The sequence below is a fragment of the Centruroides sculpturatus genome, unplaced genomic scaffold, assembly GCF_000671375.1.
Source record: "Centruroides sculpturatus isolate CEXI.00-Female unplaced genomic scaffold, Cexi_2.0 scaffold1148, whole genome shotgun sequence".
NCBI classification, from domain to species: domain Eukaryota; kingdom Metazoa; phylum Arthropoda; class Arachnida; order Scorpiones; family Buthidae; genus Centruroides; species Centruroides sculpturatus.
The window spans coordinates 35,121-49,940 of NW_019385490.1; the positions used below are offsets into that span (position 1 = coordinate 35,121).

A 14,820-nucleotide genomic window follows, 5' to 3' on the forward strand; every position below is an offset into this window, starting at 1 on the left:
CTGTTCGTGGTGTGGGGACCTCCCAGAGATGGTGTAGAAAGTCTTCTTTACCATCCCTGGGATCTGAACGCCCACCCACGTGTTTGCCGTGCGTGGTGTCCTGTATGCCGGAACGGGGGATCCTGGTAGTTGAGGGGCAACATAACGTTCCCAACACAGTGCTATGGCCCCTGCTTCGGATAATCGGGAGGCTCAAATCAGGCTCCGTTTGAGTCAATCGGCTGGTCGTTGAGTCATTCTTGACCTCGGCTTGTAGTCAATTGATGGATGCAGACCGGGCAGACATTTCATACAAGATGTGCTCTTCTTGACTGCATTGTGAGGGTATAGCTCCTGGGAAAAAACCCCGGTGTGACTGTCTATGGGAAACTCCCATGTGATGGCATCTCCTTGTTGGGCCCCGTGGTGGGTGGGGTCACTAGGAACTGAAAATTTTTATTGAATATGGATTCTTTAAAACAAAACTGACCAAATACAGATAAATCATTAACAAAGGACGTTAGCTCTTCCAACAAGCCAGCATATCTCATAGTTCATAGTACTGGAGAGAAACCTCTGTCTAAATGCTCTCCCTTTCTGATTCAGAAATTATTCGAATCAACCATTGGACATCTCAAGAAAATACAAAAATTGAGATTAGGGGATTTACTCATAGAAACAGCCTCTCCTCAACAGTCGACAAAACTCCTGACAACAAAGACACTGGGAGACATGCAAGTGACTGTTACACCACACGGAATCTTAAACTCATCTCGTGGTGTGATATCGGAAATTGATCTGATGTCTGAAGAAGAGACAGATATTCAGATTGGCCTGTCAGACCAAGGTGTGACTGCCGTTCGACATATCTCCATTTGTCAAGATGGCAAGTTGATTTCAACCAAACATCTTATCCTCACATTTAACAAGCCGATATTACCAACTTCCATTACTGCAGGATACCTGCGCTGTCCAGTTAGTCCGTACATTCCAAATCTGCTGCGTTGTTTTACATGCCAGAGATTTGGACATTCTCAAACATCCTGTCGAGGGAAGAACATATGCGCACAGTCTCATAAGGAACTCTTTACCCTGCCCCGCCTATTGGCACTACAGGGTTTAAAGAGACTATGCCTTGTTCATTGACTGGTCGGTACCTGACGTGGTAGACAGGGACGTCATAGCTGGGCCCTATGATGCATCATTCGGACTCCCGTCCGCACCCCGGCCCAACTCACTAACTTGGCATAACTTTTGTTTGTGCAGCCTGTACTGCACTTTTGGTCCACATAACTAAACCTTTAATAGCTCACACAATAATGTAGGAAACACAGACAGTACCTACATGTAGTAGGTATACGGACAGCGGGGCCCTGACTCCAGATGGAGGGGGCCCAAAAAGCCAATTATAACTTATAGATCAAGAAGATCTATGATTTCTCCCATTAATTCCTTTAGTTTCTTTAGGTTCCCTTTACTAGCTGCAAGCGTTCGAAGTACTTGTTCAGGGGGCTTAGACCAGTCAACTTGGTCTGCCCCTAGGCGGAAGTCCCTTGTTAGGGGACAGTCAAGTACGTAATGCCTCGCGTCGCCGCGAGGACTACCACAGGGGCAGCTACCATCTCCTTGTCCAAATTTGGACTTGAAGTGGGGGAACCTCCCGTGGCCAGTGAGGATTTGAGTCGACAACGAGCAACAACTTATCGGAGTGAGGCCAACTACAGGCACGAAGGCGTAGGTTGACCTACCTACTGTACTAAGAGTCCAGCGTTCTCGCCAGCTTATCATCGATCGTTGCAGTAAGGTACCTTTTATGTATGTAGTCGAGGGATCTACCGTCCTCGTAACAAATGGGCCACTGGCTCCCGCCTTTGCCAGCTGATCGGCCCGTTCGTTGCCCAGGACGCCGGTGTGGCCTCTTACCCACCGCAGGACAACGTGTCGTTCGTGCCTCGCCCTCAGTACCCTACCTCTGATCTCATGTACCAATGGATCACGATGGTACCCGTCGCTTAAAGCCTGTAACGACGACTGGCTATCTGAGTAAACCGTGACCGGCTCTGGACCCGGGTGTAGTAGGATCCACTGGGACGCCCCCTCCAGGGCCACCAGTTCTGCCTGGAACACGGACGCTTCCTCGTTCAGTCTGACAGTTCTGCTGTACACTTCAACTTTGTTGGAAAAGACGCAGTATGCGGCGCCTACCAAGCTGCCGTCCTTCGAGCCATCAGTATATATCTCAACACCGGTACCAGTCGGTTCACCGACTTCCCAATCGAGTCCAATCCTGTGGGCAGGATGGATCTTCAGTACGTCTGTCTGACGCCTAAGTCTGATCGGGTACTTCTGATTACAATGCATGGCCTCTCTGCCTTCCACTGTAGTTCTGTAGAAGGCTGCCTCTTGGCTGACTACCAGTGGCAAAGGGAGCAGCCCGGCCAGGACCAGGGCCGCATCCGTAGACACAGTTCTGTACGCACGCGTGATCCGCAATGCAGCGGGACGCTGGATCGTGAGTAGTGTCCTACTCTGACAGACGTTGGCGGTGTCTTTCCACCAGACGCCACAGGCGTAGCAGACAACGCGCTCCACGCACATCTTGTAGATGGTACGAAGCGCTTCGCCACTCAGCCCGTAATCCTGCCTTGCTAGTCGTGATAGTGCCGCTATCATTCGGTTCGTTCTGACTCGAACGTCCCTCAGGTGGGGAGTCCAGCATAGTGTCTGGTCGATGATTACACCGAGGTACTTTAACTCATTCACCCTTCGGATGGGGTTGCCCCGAATGCGGTATATAGGTCGGTGTGCCAATACCCCGCTTCGGGCCACCGTCAGGGCCTCTGATTTCTCAGGGCTGAAGGAGAGCTTATGCAGCTCTCCCCAGTGAACGAGCTGTTCTATTGCTTCGTTGCCGCGAACCTCCATGTCGCGTCGATTATAGCCTGCAACTACTAACAATAGGTCGTCAGCATAAGCCTGCAGTTGGACTTGGTCTGGAAGGACCAGCCGCAACGCCGTGTCTGCTAGAACGTTCCACAAAAGGGGACCAATACAGGAACCCTGTGGACAGCCCCTTTCAAGCGTCCTCTCATACCTACTATCTGGTGTCTCGTAGACAACCGAGCGGTCACTCAGGAAACTCCTAGAAAGTGATACAAGGGCGGTCGGCAAGTTTGCCTTCCTCAGCTCACCCACAATGGACGGCCACCAAACGTTGTCGAAAGCCCCAGCGACGTCCATCGAGACGAGCGTCGTGTGGAGCCCCTGCCGGCGGTTCTGGCGAACCAGTTCCACCGCGCGGTGTAATGCGTGGCAGGTCGACGTGTTCGGGCGGAATCCATATTGATGCGGGTGTAGCTGCCCTTTCCGCTTTAGATAGAAAAAGATTCTATCGCTGAGGATTCTATCAAGAACCTTCCCCAGCACTGGTAGTAGGCTGATCGGCCTGTAGGATCTGGGTTCGTTCTTCGGGCGCTTCTCCTTGTGAATGAACACGAGGCGCGCCCGCTTCCATTGCACTGGGAAGTGACCCAGGAGCAGGCACTTCTGATACAGTACACGGAGCAGGTTAGGACATTCCTCTTGTAGAACTTGTACCATTTTGGCCGTGATCCCATCAATGCCAGGTGCCTTCCTCTTCCTCAGATTGCCCACAACGTGAGCAACTTCAGATTCAGACACCGGCACGGGTAACTCGGCCTCAAGAGCAGGCAACTCCGCATCGCTGCGAAGCCGCCGTTGCTCTTCAGTGTCATCAGACCGCTCATCACACGGAAAGTGCGATTGGAGCAGTACCTTAATCGACTCCTCCTGTGTGGAGGTTAGGGTTCCGTCCGGTTTTTTGATGGACCCCAAGACCGTCCTACGCTTTAGCTTTCCCGCAACTAGCCTGTAAGGTAGGCCAAACGGATTTTCGTCGCTGATCTGCTGACAGAAACTGAGCCATGAGGTTCTCTTTGCATCGTTCAATTTGTACTTGTACTTGGCATTGGCCCTCTGGAACTCCAGTTTCCTGGTCGTCCGAAGGTCATCATCTCTGCATCGTTGGAAGCGTCGGCGGAGCGCCCTCACACGCTTCCGTAGGACACTCAGTTCCTGGATCCACCAGGGAACTGACCGGTGGTTGCTGGGCCGCCGTAGCGCGAGCGTGCAGTCTCCTGCTTCTCTGATCGCTTTGGTGAGGTTTGCCACAGCTTCCTCCAGATCCTCGACACTCTCAACCTTAGAGACTTCGGTGACAATGTCGACTGTCTTTTCAATGAGGCATTTGCTAAATCGATCGCGGTTTCCAGCAGTTAGTTTGTAGCGACTGTCCCGCCTATCCGGCGGGCCGCTCATCACCACGAAGGCAATGAAGCGGTGATCACTACAACTTTCTGCATAGATCGTCTCCCATTGCGAGGTGAGTCTCAGCATAGCGCCACTAACGAGAGTCAGATCAATCCAGCTCTCGCCTGATGGAGAGGAGAAGGTAGCAATTCCGAACGGATCGTTCAGAACGTGCAGCCCCCAACCCTCCGCCGTGTCCTTCATCATGTTCCCGTCAGGATCATCAACCGGCGAGCCCCACAGCGAGTGTTTGGCGTTGAAATCGCCACCCACAACAACCCGACTGTGGGCCGAGACAACCCCTTCGAGTTCAGTCAGAAGACAACTCAGGTTGAGCGACGGCGGGCGATAACTGGAGACGACGGTCCAAGCACATGAAGGTGTCCGTATTTCTACGGCCACCACGAGATGAGAAACGTGGACAGCGTAAGCATCGACGTCCCTGCGTGTGAGAATAACTGCAGTTCGACAATCATCACCTTCTTGGGCGAAAACGCTCCATTGAAGTGAGAGACCACCGACCTTTCCTTGTACTAGGTACGGCTCTTGGAGCAGGATGATATCAATCTCCCGCTTGACTACTTCTACCCGTAATTGGGCAGTTGCAGCCCGACACTTTTCAGCATTAAATTGCAGTATACTGCAGCTCGCATTCTCGTCATCCCACATATAAGTAGTAATGTTGTCGGACTCGAATGATAGGAATTGCCGATCTAAGGACCGTAATCGGTCCTGGCCCGAACTCGTTCTAGTTCCCGTGCATAGCACGGACAGCTAGCACTCATGGCAGAGTGACCCGTACCCAGCTGTAGGCCAAATTTTTTATTTGCCTCAGTGCAGTTGACGCACCGAGGCTCAGATGCCTTACACTCTTTATAAGAGTGATCATGGGCACATTTGCTACATCGTTGGGCTGCTGCCTTACAGCCTCGTGCAATATGCCCGAAGGCATAGCACTTGTAGCACCGAGTACAGCTCAGGTGTTCCCTTACTCGGTTGCGGGTCCACCCCACATGGAGTCTCCCCTTCTGCAGGAGAGCGTGGAAGACCGGTGGAGAGGCCTCCAACATCCAGTTGGTAAGCCCTCCTTTTCCCTTAAGTGGGAAGCAAGGCTGCAGTTCGCCAGGCTGCAGCCTGAGTTCGTTCTGAACTCTGATGGTCTCCACAAGACCGTCGCGTGTGACGTCCGGGTCAACGTCGAACAGGATAACCCTCGGTCGGCGCTTTTGGGGCAGTCGGCATTTGACCGCCTCTCTGAGCACCTTGGGGCCCGCTGTTAACTCATGTTGCAACCGCTCGACGTCCTGGTGCTTCGCAACCTCTACCAGGACGCTGTTATTGCGTACTCTCCGCACGTTTTTAATCCCGATGCCTAGTTTGGCGGGGTTAACGTGGGATTTCAGCAGTGACTTTGTATTGTCACTTGTCATTTGATCATTCGTAGGGAAGACCAGGAGCGTGTGCTCTTTGGTAGGAACCCTACGTGGCTTGGCAGCTTCCCGAGGACCCCCTTGGATTTTTGGTGGGGCCGGACGGGCAGCAACAGTGGCGTACGTGACACCATCGGCTGTGCGTGCCTTGCCTTCCTTTTTGTTGCCAGGTGGCAGCGAGGTGTGTCCCTTCACCTCCTGTGAGGTGTGTCCCTTCACCTCATGCAAGGTCACAAGTTTTGCTCGGAGAGAGGCAATCTCGATCTCCTGGGCATTAAGTATGCTGGTGATCTTGTTAAACAGGTGGTAAATAACAGCACACGTGGCCTTCTGACATCGGCTGTCAGTTCGCGCGAGGAGCTTTGTCAGCTCATCGTGCACGCCATCGAGTGCTTTACGCCTGCTCTCGACCGTTTCAAGCTTTTCCCGTGTTTCCACGGGCGCCGACAACAGTGTTTCAGCTTTGGTGGCCGGACTTATTTTCCCGGCCACTGCTGCGGTAGGGACCTTCTTCTTGGCTTTTGCCTTGGACCCGCCTTTGCTTTTGGAGGAGGGTTTCCCCTCCCCCATGGCCACCGCAGCTTTTTCGGGTTCTTCTTTAGACTTCTCAGTCTTGGATTCCCGCGTTCCGGCTTTGGCCGCCATTGCCCGTCTTTGTTTACGCCTTTGTCTGGCGTTGGTAGGCGCGGGCTTCCACTCGCTTTCCTCAGCAGAGGTAGCGGAGTCGAAAACTTCCCCAGAAACTAGACTAGAGCGATCCGAATCGGACTCGCTGTCTACTATGGGGATTGAGACTTTTACAGTCTCTTTGGGCCTATCCTTTGTAGGTTCTTGTGGTGGATCAGCAGCGGGCGGCTTACGCTTATGCAGCGTCCGCTTCTCCATTGGCTCGGTGCTCGACTTAACACCGCCTTCCACTTGCACTCCCTCCCTTAGCTTCTCGCCATGACACTGAACATTTAGCGTATCATCCGCACATGAAACGCTTGCCAAATTCTCGCACGATTTAGCCATGTTCGTCATCATAATAAAAAGGAAAATAAAGAGGGGATTAGGGTGATCTCGACCTTTCATGGGTGCCCTGAATCCGTTCGAGAATCAAAGTATGCGTTTAAGAGCCAGCTCTGACTTTGGGCTTACTGAGGGCTCATTTTGGCCCTCTTATTGCCGGGTCGTCACTGCTTAGCCCGCTGCCGGGACAGCTACCCATTTAAATGGCGTCCTACCCAAGGTTACCCCAGCCCGGCTGGTTGCTCGGCTTGGGCCGCCCCATCATCCCTACTAGGAGACGCTCTTCCCGCTTCTAGTCCTCCGAGACTATATACGGCCATCCAACGCATCGTGAGGCCTTTAAGCACCACTCCCCCCCAAGGGCATGAAGGAAGTTGGCCCTATGCCCGAGGAGTGGCTCTGCCAACTGCCCGTCAGGATAGATACCAGCTAGCAGGGTCCTACAATCCACTGTAGGCGCTACCCCCTGGCCACCAGCGAGGCTTTGGCTACGGGAGTACGACTCCTCGCCCCACTGGCTTCGGCATGCAGGCCGTGGTCCCCAAGCCAGCACTGGGTGTGCGAAGCCCGGTCTTCCTCTTGAGAAGCTGGTTCTTCTTTTACCGGACAGAAGGAGCTTTACGTGGTCTGCGCTACCACGGGCTGAGGCTAAGTTGACTGCATTCAACCGCCTTTTGGCGTGAAACATCGGCCCCGTGCCACCGGGTAGATGCGGGAGTTCGCTTCGTGTGTCTCAGATTCCAGGGGGTACGGATTGTCAAGTCCATGGCCCCCAGTCTCTGTGCCGACACGGGATTTGAATCCGAAAGTTTCGGCGTCCACTGTGTGCTTCTATGTGTAATATCAGGGATGTAACCCATCAGCCCAGGGTACAATGTGCATCTCGCTACAGGCAGATGATTTAACTGTCGCGAGTAGGGAGACTCGGGACTGTTTACCATAGCAAAGAGTCCCTACCACGTTTCAGCAGCGCCCCTATCGAGTGCCATCACACCGCAGGCCAGCGGGTGCCTACGCTTTCATCGGCAGAGCTACCAACTTTCGTTGGCGATTGCCAACTACAGCCGGACAAGCTCAATCGACTACACTCTGCATATCTTGTCCAAAGACAAGTCCTCCCTAGGAACCATATTAGCGACAGCTACAGCGACTATCCCCCAGCTTCCGGACTTACTGAGGGCTCATTTTTGCCCTCTTATTGCCGATACTATTAGGGACAGCCCCGCGCCTCGATCGTGTTAATCTCCCTTCTATAATGATGTGAGTCTGCATGCCACAATGCCAATAAGCAGCTCTAGTAGCCGTCCGCACCAGCGGGGATAGGTTCCAGAATAGAGGGACATCCCCACCGGAGTCGCCCCCGCCGTGGGGCGGCGAACGGACAGCAAGCATTTTAAAGGCTTGGTACACAGACCCAAAGCCTATGATGTAATAACGCCTCTGGAACCTTCGGCTCGAGTCGTGAGACTCCATCAACGATCGACACCAAGACGAGTCTTTCGGGACCCATTACCCGTCGTCTCTCACCGCCGGGGCCCCCCGCCACAGCCAGGCTCGGTTCCCTACTCGGGGGGGCATATGCGCACAGTGTGGAGTTGAAGGTCACCAGAGTACCGAGTGTACCACAACTCCATGCTGTGTGAATTGCAAAGACGCACATCATGCCTACTCCCGCAAATGCCTTGCATGGCAGACAGAAAAAGAAATCCAGCGTGTAAAAACAGTAAACAACTTACCTTACCCAGAGGCTCGTCGTATGGTCACTTCGAGTGCACCACTGAAACAAAAGACATTTGCTGCTGCTTTGAAATTTACAAAGACATGTGGAGTTCAAACTGATATTTCCGTTTCCCCAAAGGAATCTCTTACTCGCCATGCAAAATGTTTAATACTCCCATCAAAAGAAACACCAGAAAAGGAGAGTATAAAACCAAAAACACCTCTACCTAAAACAAGGGTTATAACAAGAAACCTGGGTTTAAAAAAGGCTAGTAAGAACCCACTAAACAAGCAGAGAGTGAAAGTGGCTCTCTCTAAATGTAAAAAATCAGAAGCCCACTCTATGAGTGAGTTTTATGATATCTCTGATGAAGAGATTAATCAGGTGAAAAAACCCACATCACCTTTAAAAGAAAAACCTCCTGTTATATTAAAGAGGGATACCGTTACTAAAAATGCTGTCTCAAACACATAATAGATTATAAAATAACCCAATGGAACTGTTGTGGTTTTCGCAACAACTTTTCTGACATTAAACATTTGACATCATCTACCCAATCTCTCTGCGTCGCACTCCAGGAAACCATCTGAAACCTGGAGAAAATATCTCTTTAAAAGGATTCAATCTCTACCGCAAGGATGATGATAGCCACAACTGTGCCAGTGGAGGAGTGGCTATACTGGTTTCAAACTGCATCCCATCCTTACCGGTACAAATAACAACTGATTTGCAAGCTGTGGCAGTCAGAATTTCAATTGGAGTTACTGTCACAGTTTGTTCTATATACTTGCCCCCCAGAAGTCAGAGTCAATGAGGATGAATTGGATTCATTAGTTGAACAGCTGCCAACTCCATTTCTTTTACTGGGTGATTTCAATGGCCACAATCCTATGTGGGGCAGTCCCGACATCAATCGTCGAGGCAGAGCCATTGAGAGATTTATCGGCAATCAGGAAATATATTTATTTAATACTGGAGAAGTGACATACTTCCATGCCCCATCAAGAACGTTCACTGCCATTGATCTATCATTAGCAAGTCCGAATCTGTTTTCAGCATTTATATGGGAGGTTGGATGTAATCCACTCTCTAGTGACCACTTTCCAATATTTCTAAAATATCGAGGCAGAGAAAGCTGTGAAATAGCCTGTCCACCACGCTGGAAACTGGAAACGGCAGATTTTCCTTCATTCTTTTCTTTGGCTAACATCACCGAGGAAATGGTCAATACTGCTGATATCAATGATGCAGTTGAAGTTGTCACTTTGTGTATTATTCAGGCAGCTGAGAAAACAATGGGAAAGACATCAACAAGATACCCAAAGCATCCGAAACCATGGTGGAACCAGAATTGCGAGGCAGCATTTAAAGCACAAAAGAAAGCATGGGGGATTTTCAGAAGATACCCCACTGCTAGAAATTTGATTGCTTTTAAAAAAGCAAAGGCAAATGCCAGAAGAATAAGAAGGCAAAGCCAAAGGGATTCTTGGAGGAAGTATGTTTCTAGCATAACATCTTCCACTAGCTCAAAAGCAGTCTGGGATAAAATCCATAAAATTAATGGGAAATATGCTTCTCACTCTCTGTCCATGCTGGAAAATAATGGCACAATAATCAGCAATATACAGGGTATAGCTGATACGTTGGGTGAAACATTTTCTATTTCATCCAGCAATATTATGTATTCAAGAAATTTTCAGGCTTATAAAGCCCAAAGTGAAAAACAATATTTAAACTTTCATTCCTCATATAATGAGGAATATAATGTGCCATTCACCAGCATAGAACTACATACAGCGATCTCTCGCTCGGGGAATAGTGCTGTAGGCTTGGATAAAATCCACTACAGCATGATTAAAAATCTGTCAAACAATTCCCTTTATAATCTTTTGCATTTGTTTAACAGAATATGGACAGAACATACTTTTATAGACTCTTGGAGGTTATCTATCATTATTCTTATTTTTAAATCTGGTAGAGATCATAAGAATTTTTCTAATTACAGACCAATCTCTCTGACAAGTTATCTCTGTAAAATTTTGAGAGAATGGTAAACAGACGTGTAATGTATCTCTTAGAGAAAAAGGAATACTGTTTACCACATCAGAATGGTTTTTGTAGGAACAGAAGTACTACTGGTAACCTGGTAAATTTTGAAACATATTTATGTGAAGCGTTTGTTAGACGACAGCACTTAGTGTCTGTGTTTTTTGACATAGAGAAAGCCTATGATGGCTGTTGGCGATACGGGATAGTTTGTGATTTACACCAATTTGGATTGCAAGGTAATTTGCCAATTTTTATAAAAAACTTTTTACAGAATCGAAGATTTCAAGTTAGGATGGGCAACACTATCTAGGCTTTTCACGCAACAAGAAGGTGTTTTTCAAGGCTGTATTTTGAGTGTGACTTTGTTTCTAATTAAAATTAATAGCATAGCTAACTGTCTTTGCCCTAGTGTGAAACACTTTTTGTTCGTGGATGACTGAGATCTCCTGCCAGTTTAGTAACATGAGTTTCATTGAGAGACAACTTTAAACTTTTCTAAATCACATATATTATTGGTCCAAAACCAATGGCTTTACGTTTAACGCAGCGAAGACATCGTACATCCACTTGTGCCGAAGGCGTGGTTTGCAGTTGGATCCTGAAAGTTATTTTAATCGGGATGAAATCCCAATGGTGAATGAGGCTAAGTTTTTGGATGTTTGTTTTGATCAAAAACTGACATTTTTGCCACACTTGCGCAACCTGAAGAGTAGATGTTTAAAATCTTCAAACCTTTTAAAGGTACTATGCTGCTCATCCTGGGGAGCAGACAAAGTTCATATGCTCAGGATTTATAGGGCCCTTGTTCGCTGTAAGCTGAATCACAGTAGAATTGTTTATGGCTCTGCGCAAGAATCTACTTTTCGGATGCTGGATTCAATCCACCATGAAGCACTGTGTTTGTGCACTGGTGCTTTTTGAACTAGTACTGTACAAAGTTTGTACGTGGATGCTTATGAGCTTTCACTATCTTTAAGGAGAGAACAGTTGTCTTTTTTTTATTATATAAAACAGAAATCTCATACTAAACTTTCAGTTGATTGTACAGTATTAAATACTCAGCTGAAAAGATTATTTGAAGCTCGCCCAAGTTGTGTCCCTACATTCTTGATAAGAATGGAGAATGGGAGTAGTACGATTGACCTGAACACAGGCAACACTTTACAGCTAGAGGTCTGTAATATATCTCCTTGGTCAACCCCTGTGATAAATGTTGACTTTAGCTTAAAGCAATTTCCTAAGGAATCCATTCCATACTACGTCTACAGACAGCACTTTGCAGAAATTCAACACCGTGACAGGAATTCAATTCTTATTTATACAGATGGATCTAAATCTGATGATTACGTTGGCTCAGCCTTTGTCTGCCAGGATGAAATCGTGGCAGAACAAATTGCATTAAATTTTTTTATTTTTTCTGCAGAGTTGCATGCTATTTATTTAGCTTTAAAATATATAAATAGGAAAGGTCATCATTGCTGTGTTATTTACACTGACTCAGTTAGTGCACTTCAGGCTGTAATTTCGTGTGAACTTTGTTCCCACTCCATAGTGATTAAAATTCATAAACTGTTTTGCCATCTTATTGCAAGTAATTTCTTTGTAAAATTCTGTTGGGTTACAGGCCATGTAGGTATAAAAGGAAATGAAGAAGCTGACACAGCTGCAAAGGCAACTAATTTATCACAGCATATAATTCCTATTGAAAGAGGTGATTTGAAGCTAGTTATTAAAAAACGACTAGCAGAGAGATGGCAAAATGTGTGGATCGCACAAGTCCACAATAAACTACACGAGATTAAATTTATGTTAGAAAATTGGATGTGTAACAAACAGAATGACAGGAGATCTGAAGTTATTCTTAGTCATTTGAGAATTGGGCATACTTTGTTGACTTATCAATACCTTTTGAATGGTGAAGACCAGCCAGTATGTGAGCATTGCAACTGCTTTCTAAGTGTAAAACACATACTTTGCCACTGCATTGCTCTCAATCAAAGTCGTAGACAGCATTTCGGAAATGCAAGTTTGAGAGAGGTTTTGGGCCAGAGACCAAATCTAGACAGCATAGTGGACTTTCTGAAAGTCAATAATATGTATGGAGATATTTGATTAGTTATTTATTTATTCACTTATTTTAGAGTTTTATTAATTTTGATTTTGGTTTGTTATCTTGTATATATTTGTTGTTTTTTTAATTTATTTATCTAATAATGTCTCATGTTTGTTATTGTGATATTTTAAAATTTTTACCATTTTCTTTGGTGCATCTTAGCCTACATGGCTCTTGTGCCAAAAAAACTAAAACAAACCAAACTTAACCATCCAGTAGCTCAAAAGTAGTCTGGGATAAAATCCATAATATTAATGGGAAATATGCTTCTCACTCTCTGTCCGTGCTGGAAAATAATGGTACAATAATCAGCGATATACAGGGTATTGCTGATTTTCTGGGTGAAACATTTTCTGCTTCATTTAGCAATATTATGTATTCAAGGAATTTTCAGGCTTATAAAGCCCAAAGAGAAAAACAGTGTTTAAACTTTTACTCCTTATCTAATGAGGAATATAATGTGCCATTCACTATAATTGAATTACATACAGCAATCTCTCGCTCGGGGAATAGTGCTGTAGGCTTGGATAAAATCCACTACAGCATGATTAAAAATCTGTCAAACAATTCCCTTTCTAATCTCTTGCATCTGTTTAACAGAATATGGACAGAACATACTTTTCCTGACTCTTGGAGGCTATCTATCATTATTCCCATTCCCAAACCATAAGAATATTTCTAATTACAGACCGATCTCTTTGACGAGTTGCCTGTGTAAACTTTTCGAGAGAATGGTAAAGAGATGTCTAATGCATTTCTTAGAGAAAAAGGAATTCTTTTCACCACATCAGAGCGGTTTTCGTAGGAACAGAAGTACCACGGACAATTTAGTAAACCTTGAAACATCAATACGCAAAGCGTTTGTTCGACGACAGCACTTAAGTGTCTGTATTCTTTGATATAGAGAAGGCCTACGATTGCTGCTGGCGATATGGAATACTTTGTGATTTGCACAAATTCGGATTGTGTGGTAATTTGTCAGTTTTTATAAAAAACTTTTTGCAGAATCGTAGATTCCAAGTCAGGATGGGCAACACTTTATCTAGGCATTTCATGCAAGAAGGTTTTTTTCAAGGTTGTATTTTGAGCATGACTCTGTTCCTAATCAAAATCAACAGCATAGCTAACTGTCTTCCTCCCAGTGTAAAACACTCTCTGTACGTGGATGATTTTCAGATCTCTTGCCAGTCTAGTAATATGAGTTTCATTGAGAGACAACTGCAAACCTCCCTAAATCGCATAGACAATTGGTCCAAGACCAATGATTTTTCTTTTAATACAGAGAAGACCTCGTGCATCCTTTTTTGTTGAAGGCGTGGTATGCACCTGGATTTGGAAATTCACCTAAATGGGGTTAAAATCTCAATGGTCAATGAGCCAAAGTTTTTGGGAGTTTCATTTGACCCTAAACTGACGTTTCTATTATACTTGTGCAACTTGAAGTGTAGATGCCTAAAATCTCTGAACCTTTTAAAGGTACTATGCTGCTTATCCTGGGGAGCAGACAAATGTTCTATGCTCAGGGTTTATAGGGCCCTTGTTCGCTCAAAGCTGGATTACGGATGCATTGTTTATGGCTCTGCGCAAGAATCTACTCTTCGGATGCTGGATTCTATCCACCATCAAGCACTATGCTTGTGCACTGGTGCTTTTCGAACTTCTCCTGTACAAAGTTTGTATGTGGATTCTTATGAGCCTCTACTGTCTTAGGAGAGAACAGTTGTTTTTTTTTTTATTACATTAAACAAAAATTACAGAAAAAACTTTCAGCTGATTGTCCAGATACTCAGCTGAAAAGATTATTTCCCGCTCGGACGAGTTGTGTTCCTGTATTCGACATAAGAATGCAGAATGTAAGCAGCACGATTGACCTAGACACAAGCAACATCTCACATGTTGAAGTTAATAGTATTCCCATTTGGTCAACTTCATCGATTGATGTTGATTTAAGCTTAAAGCAGTTCTCTAAAGAAACCACGCCAGACTATGTCTATAGACAGCACTTTGCTGAAATTCAGCATCGTAACAGGAATTTAATTCCTATATACATTGATGGATCTAAATCAGATAACTATGTTGGCTTAGTCCTTGTTTGCCAGGATAAAATTGTCGCAGAACAAATAGCACCGGATTCCTCCATTTTTTCTGCGGAGTTGCAGGCTATTTATTTAGCTTAAAGTATATAAATC

At 46.4% G+C, this 14,820-nt stretch overlaps 2 protein-coding genes across 2 annotated transcripts; both read left to right on the top strand.

Moving 5' to 3' along the window:
- Positions 1-468: 468 nt before the first annotated feature.
- On the top strand, positions 469-1,850 carry LOC111639468 (the record flags this gene model as incomplete). Its single annotated transcript, XM_023385364.1, has 1 exon — positions 469-1,850. A coding segment is annotated over one exon (657 nt), but the record flags the coding sequence as incomplete, so codon positions are not given.
- An 8,231-nt stretch (positions 1,851-10,081) lies between these two features.
- LOC111639478 lies at positions 10,082-12,973 on the top strand. Its single transcript, XM_023385369.1, has one exon. It carries the CDS (start codon positions 11,635-11,637, stop codon positions 12,628-12,630), a length of 996 nt encoding a protein of 331 aa, XP_023241137.1. The 5' UTR covers positions 10,082-11,634; the 3' UTR covers positions 12,631-12,973.
- The last annotated feature ends 1,847 nt before the right edge of the window (positions 12,974-14,820 follow it).

Coding starts and splice junctions, on each gene's coding strand:
- LOC111639478 (XM_023385369.1), top strand. CDS start 11,635: ATGGAGAATGGGAGTAGTACGATTGACCTGAACACAGGCAACACTTTA.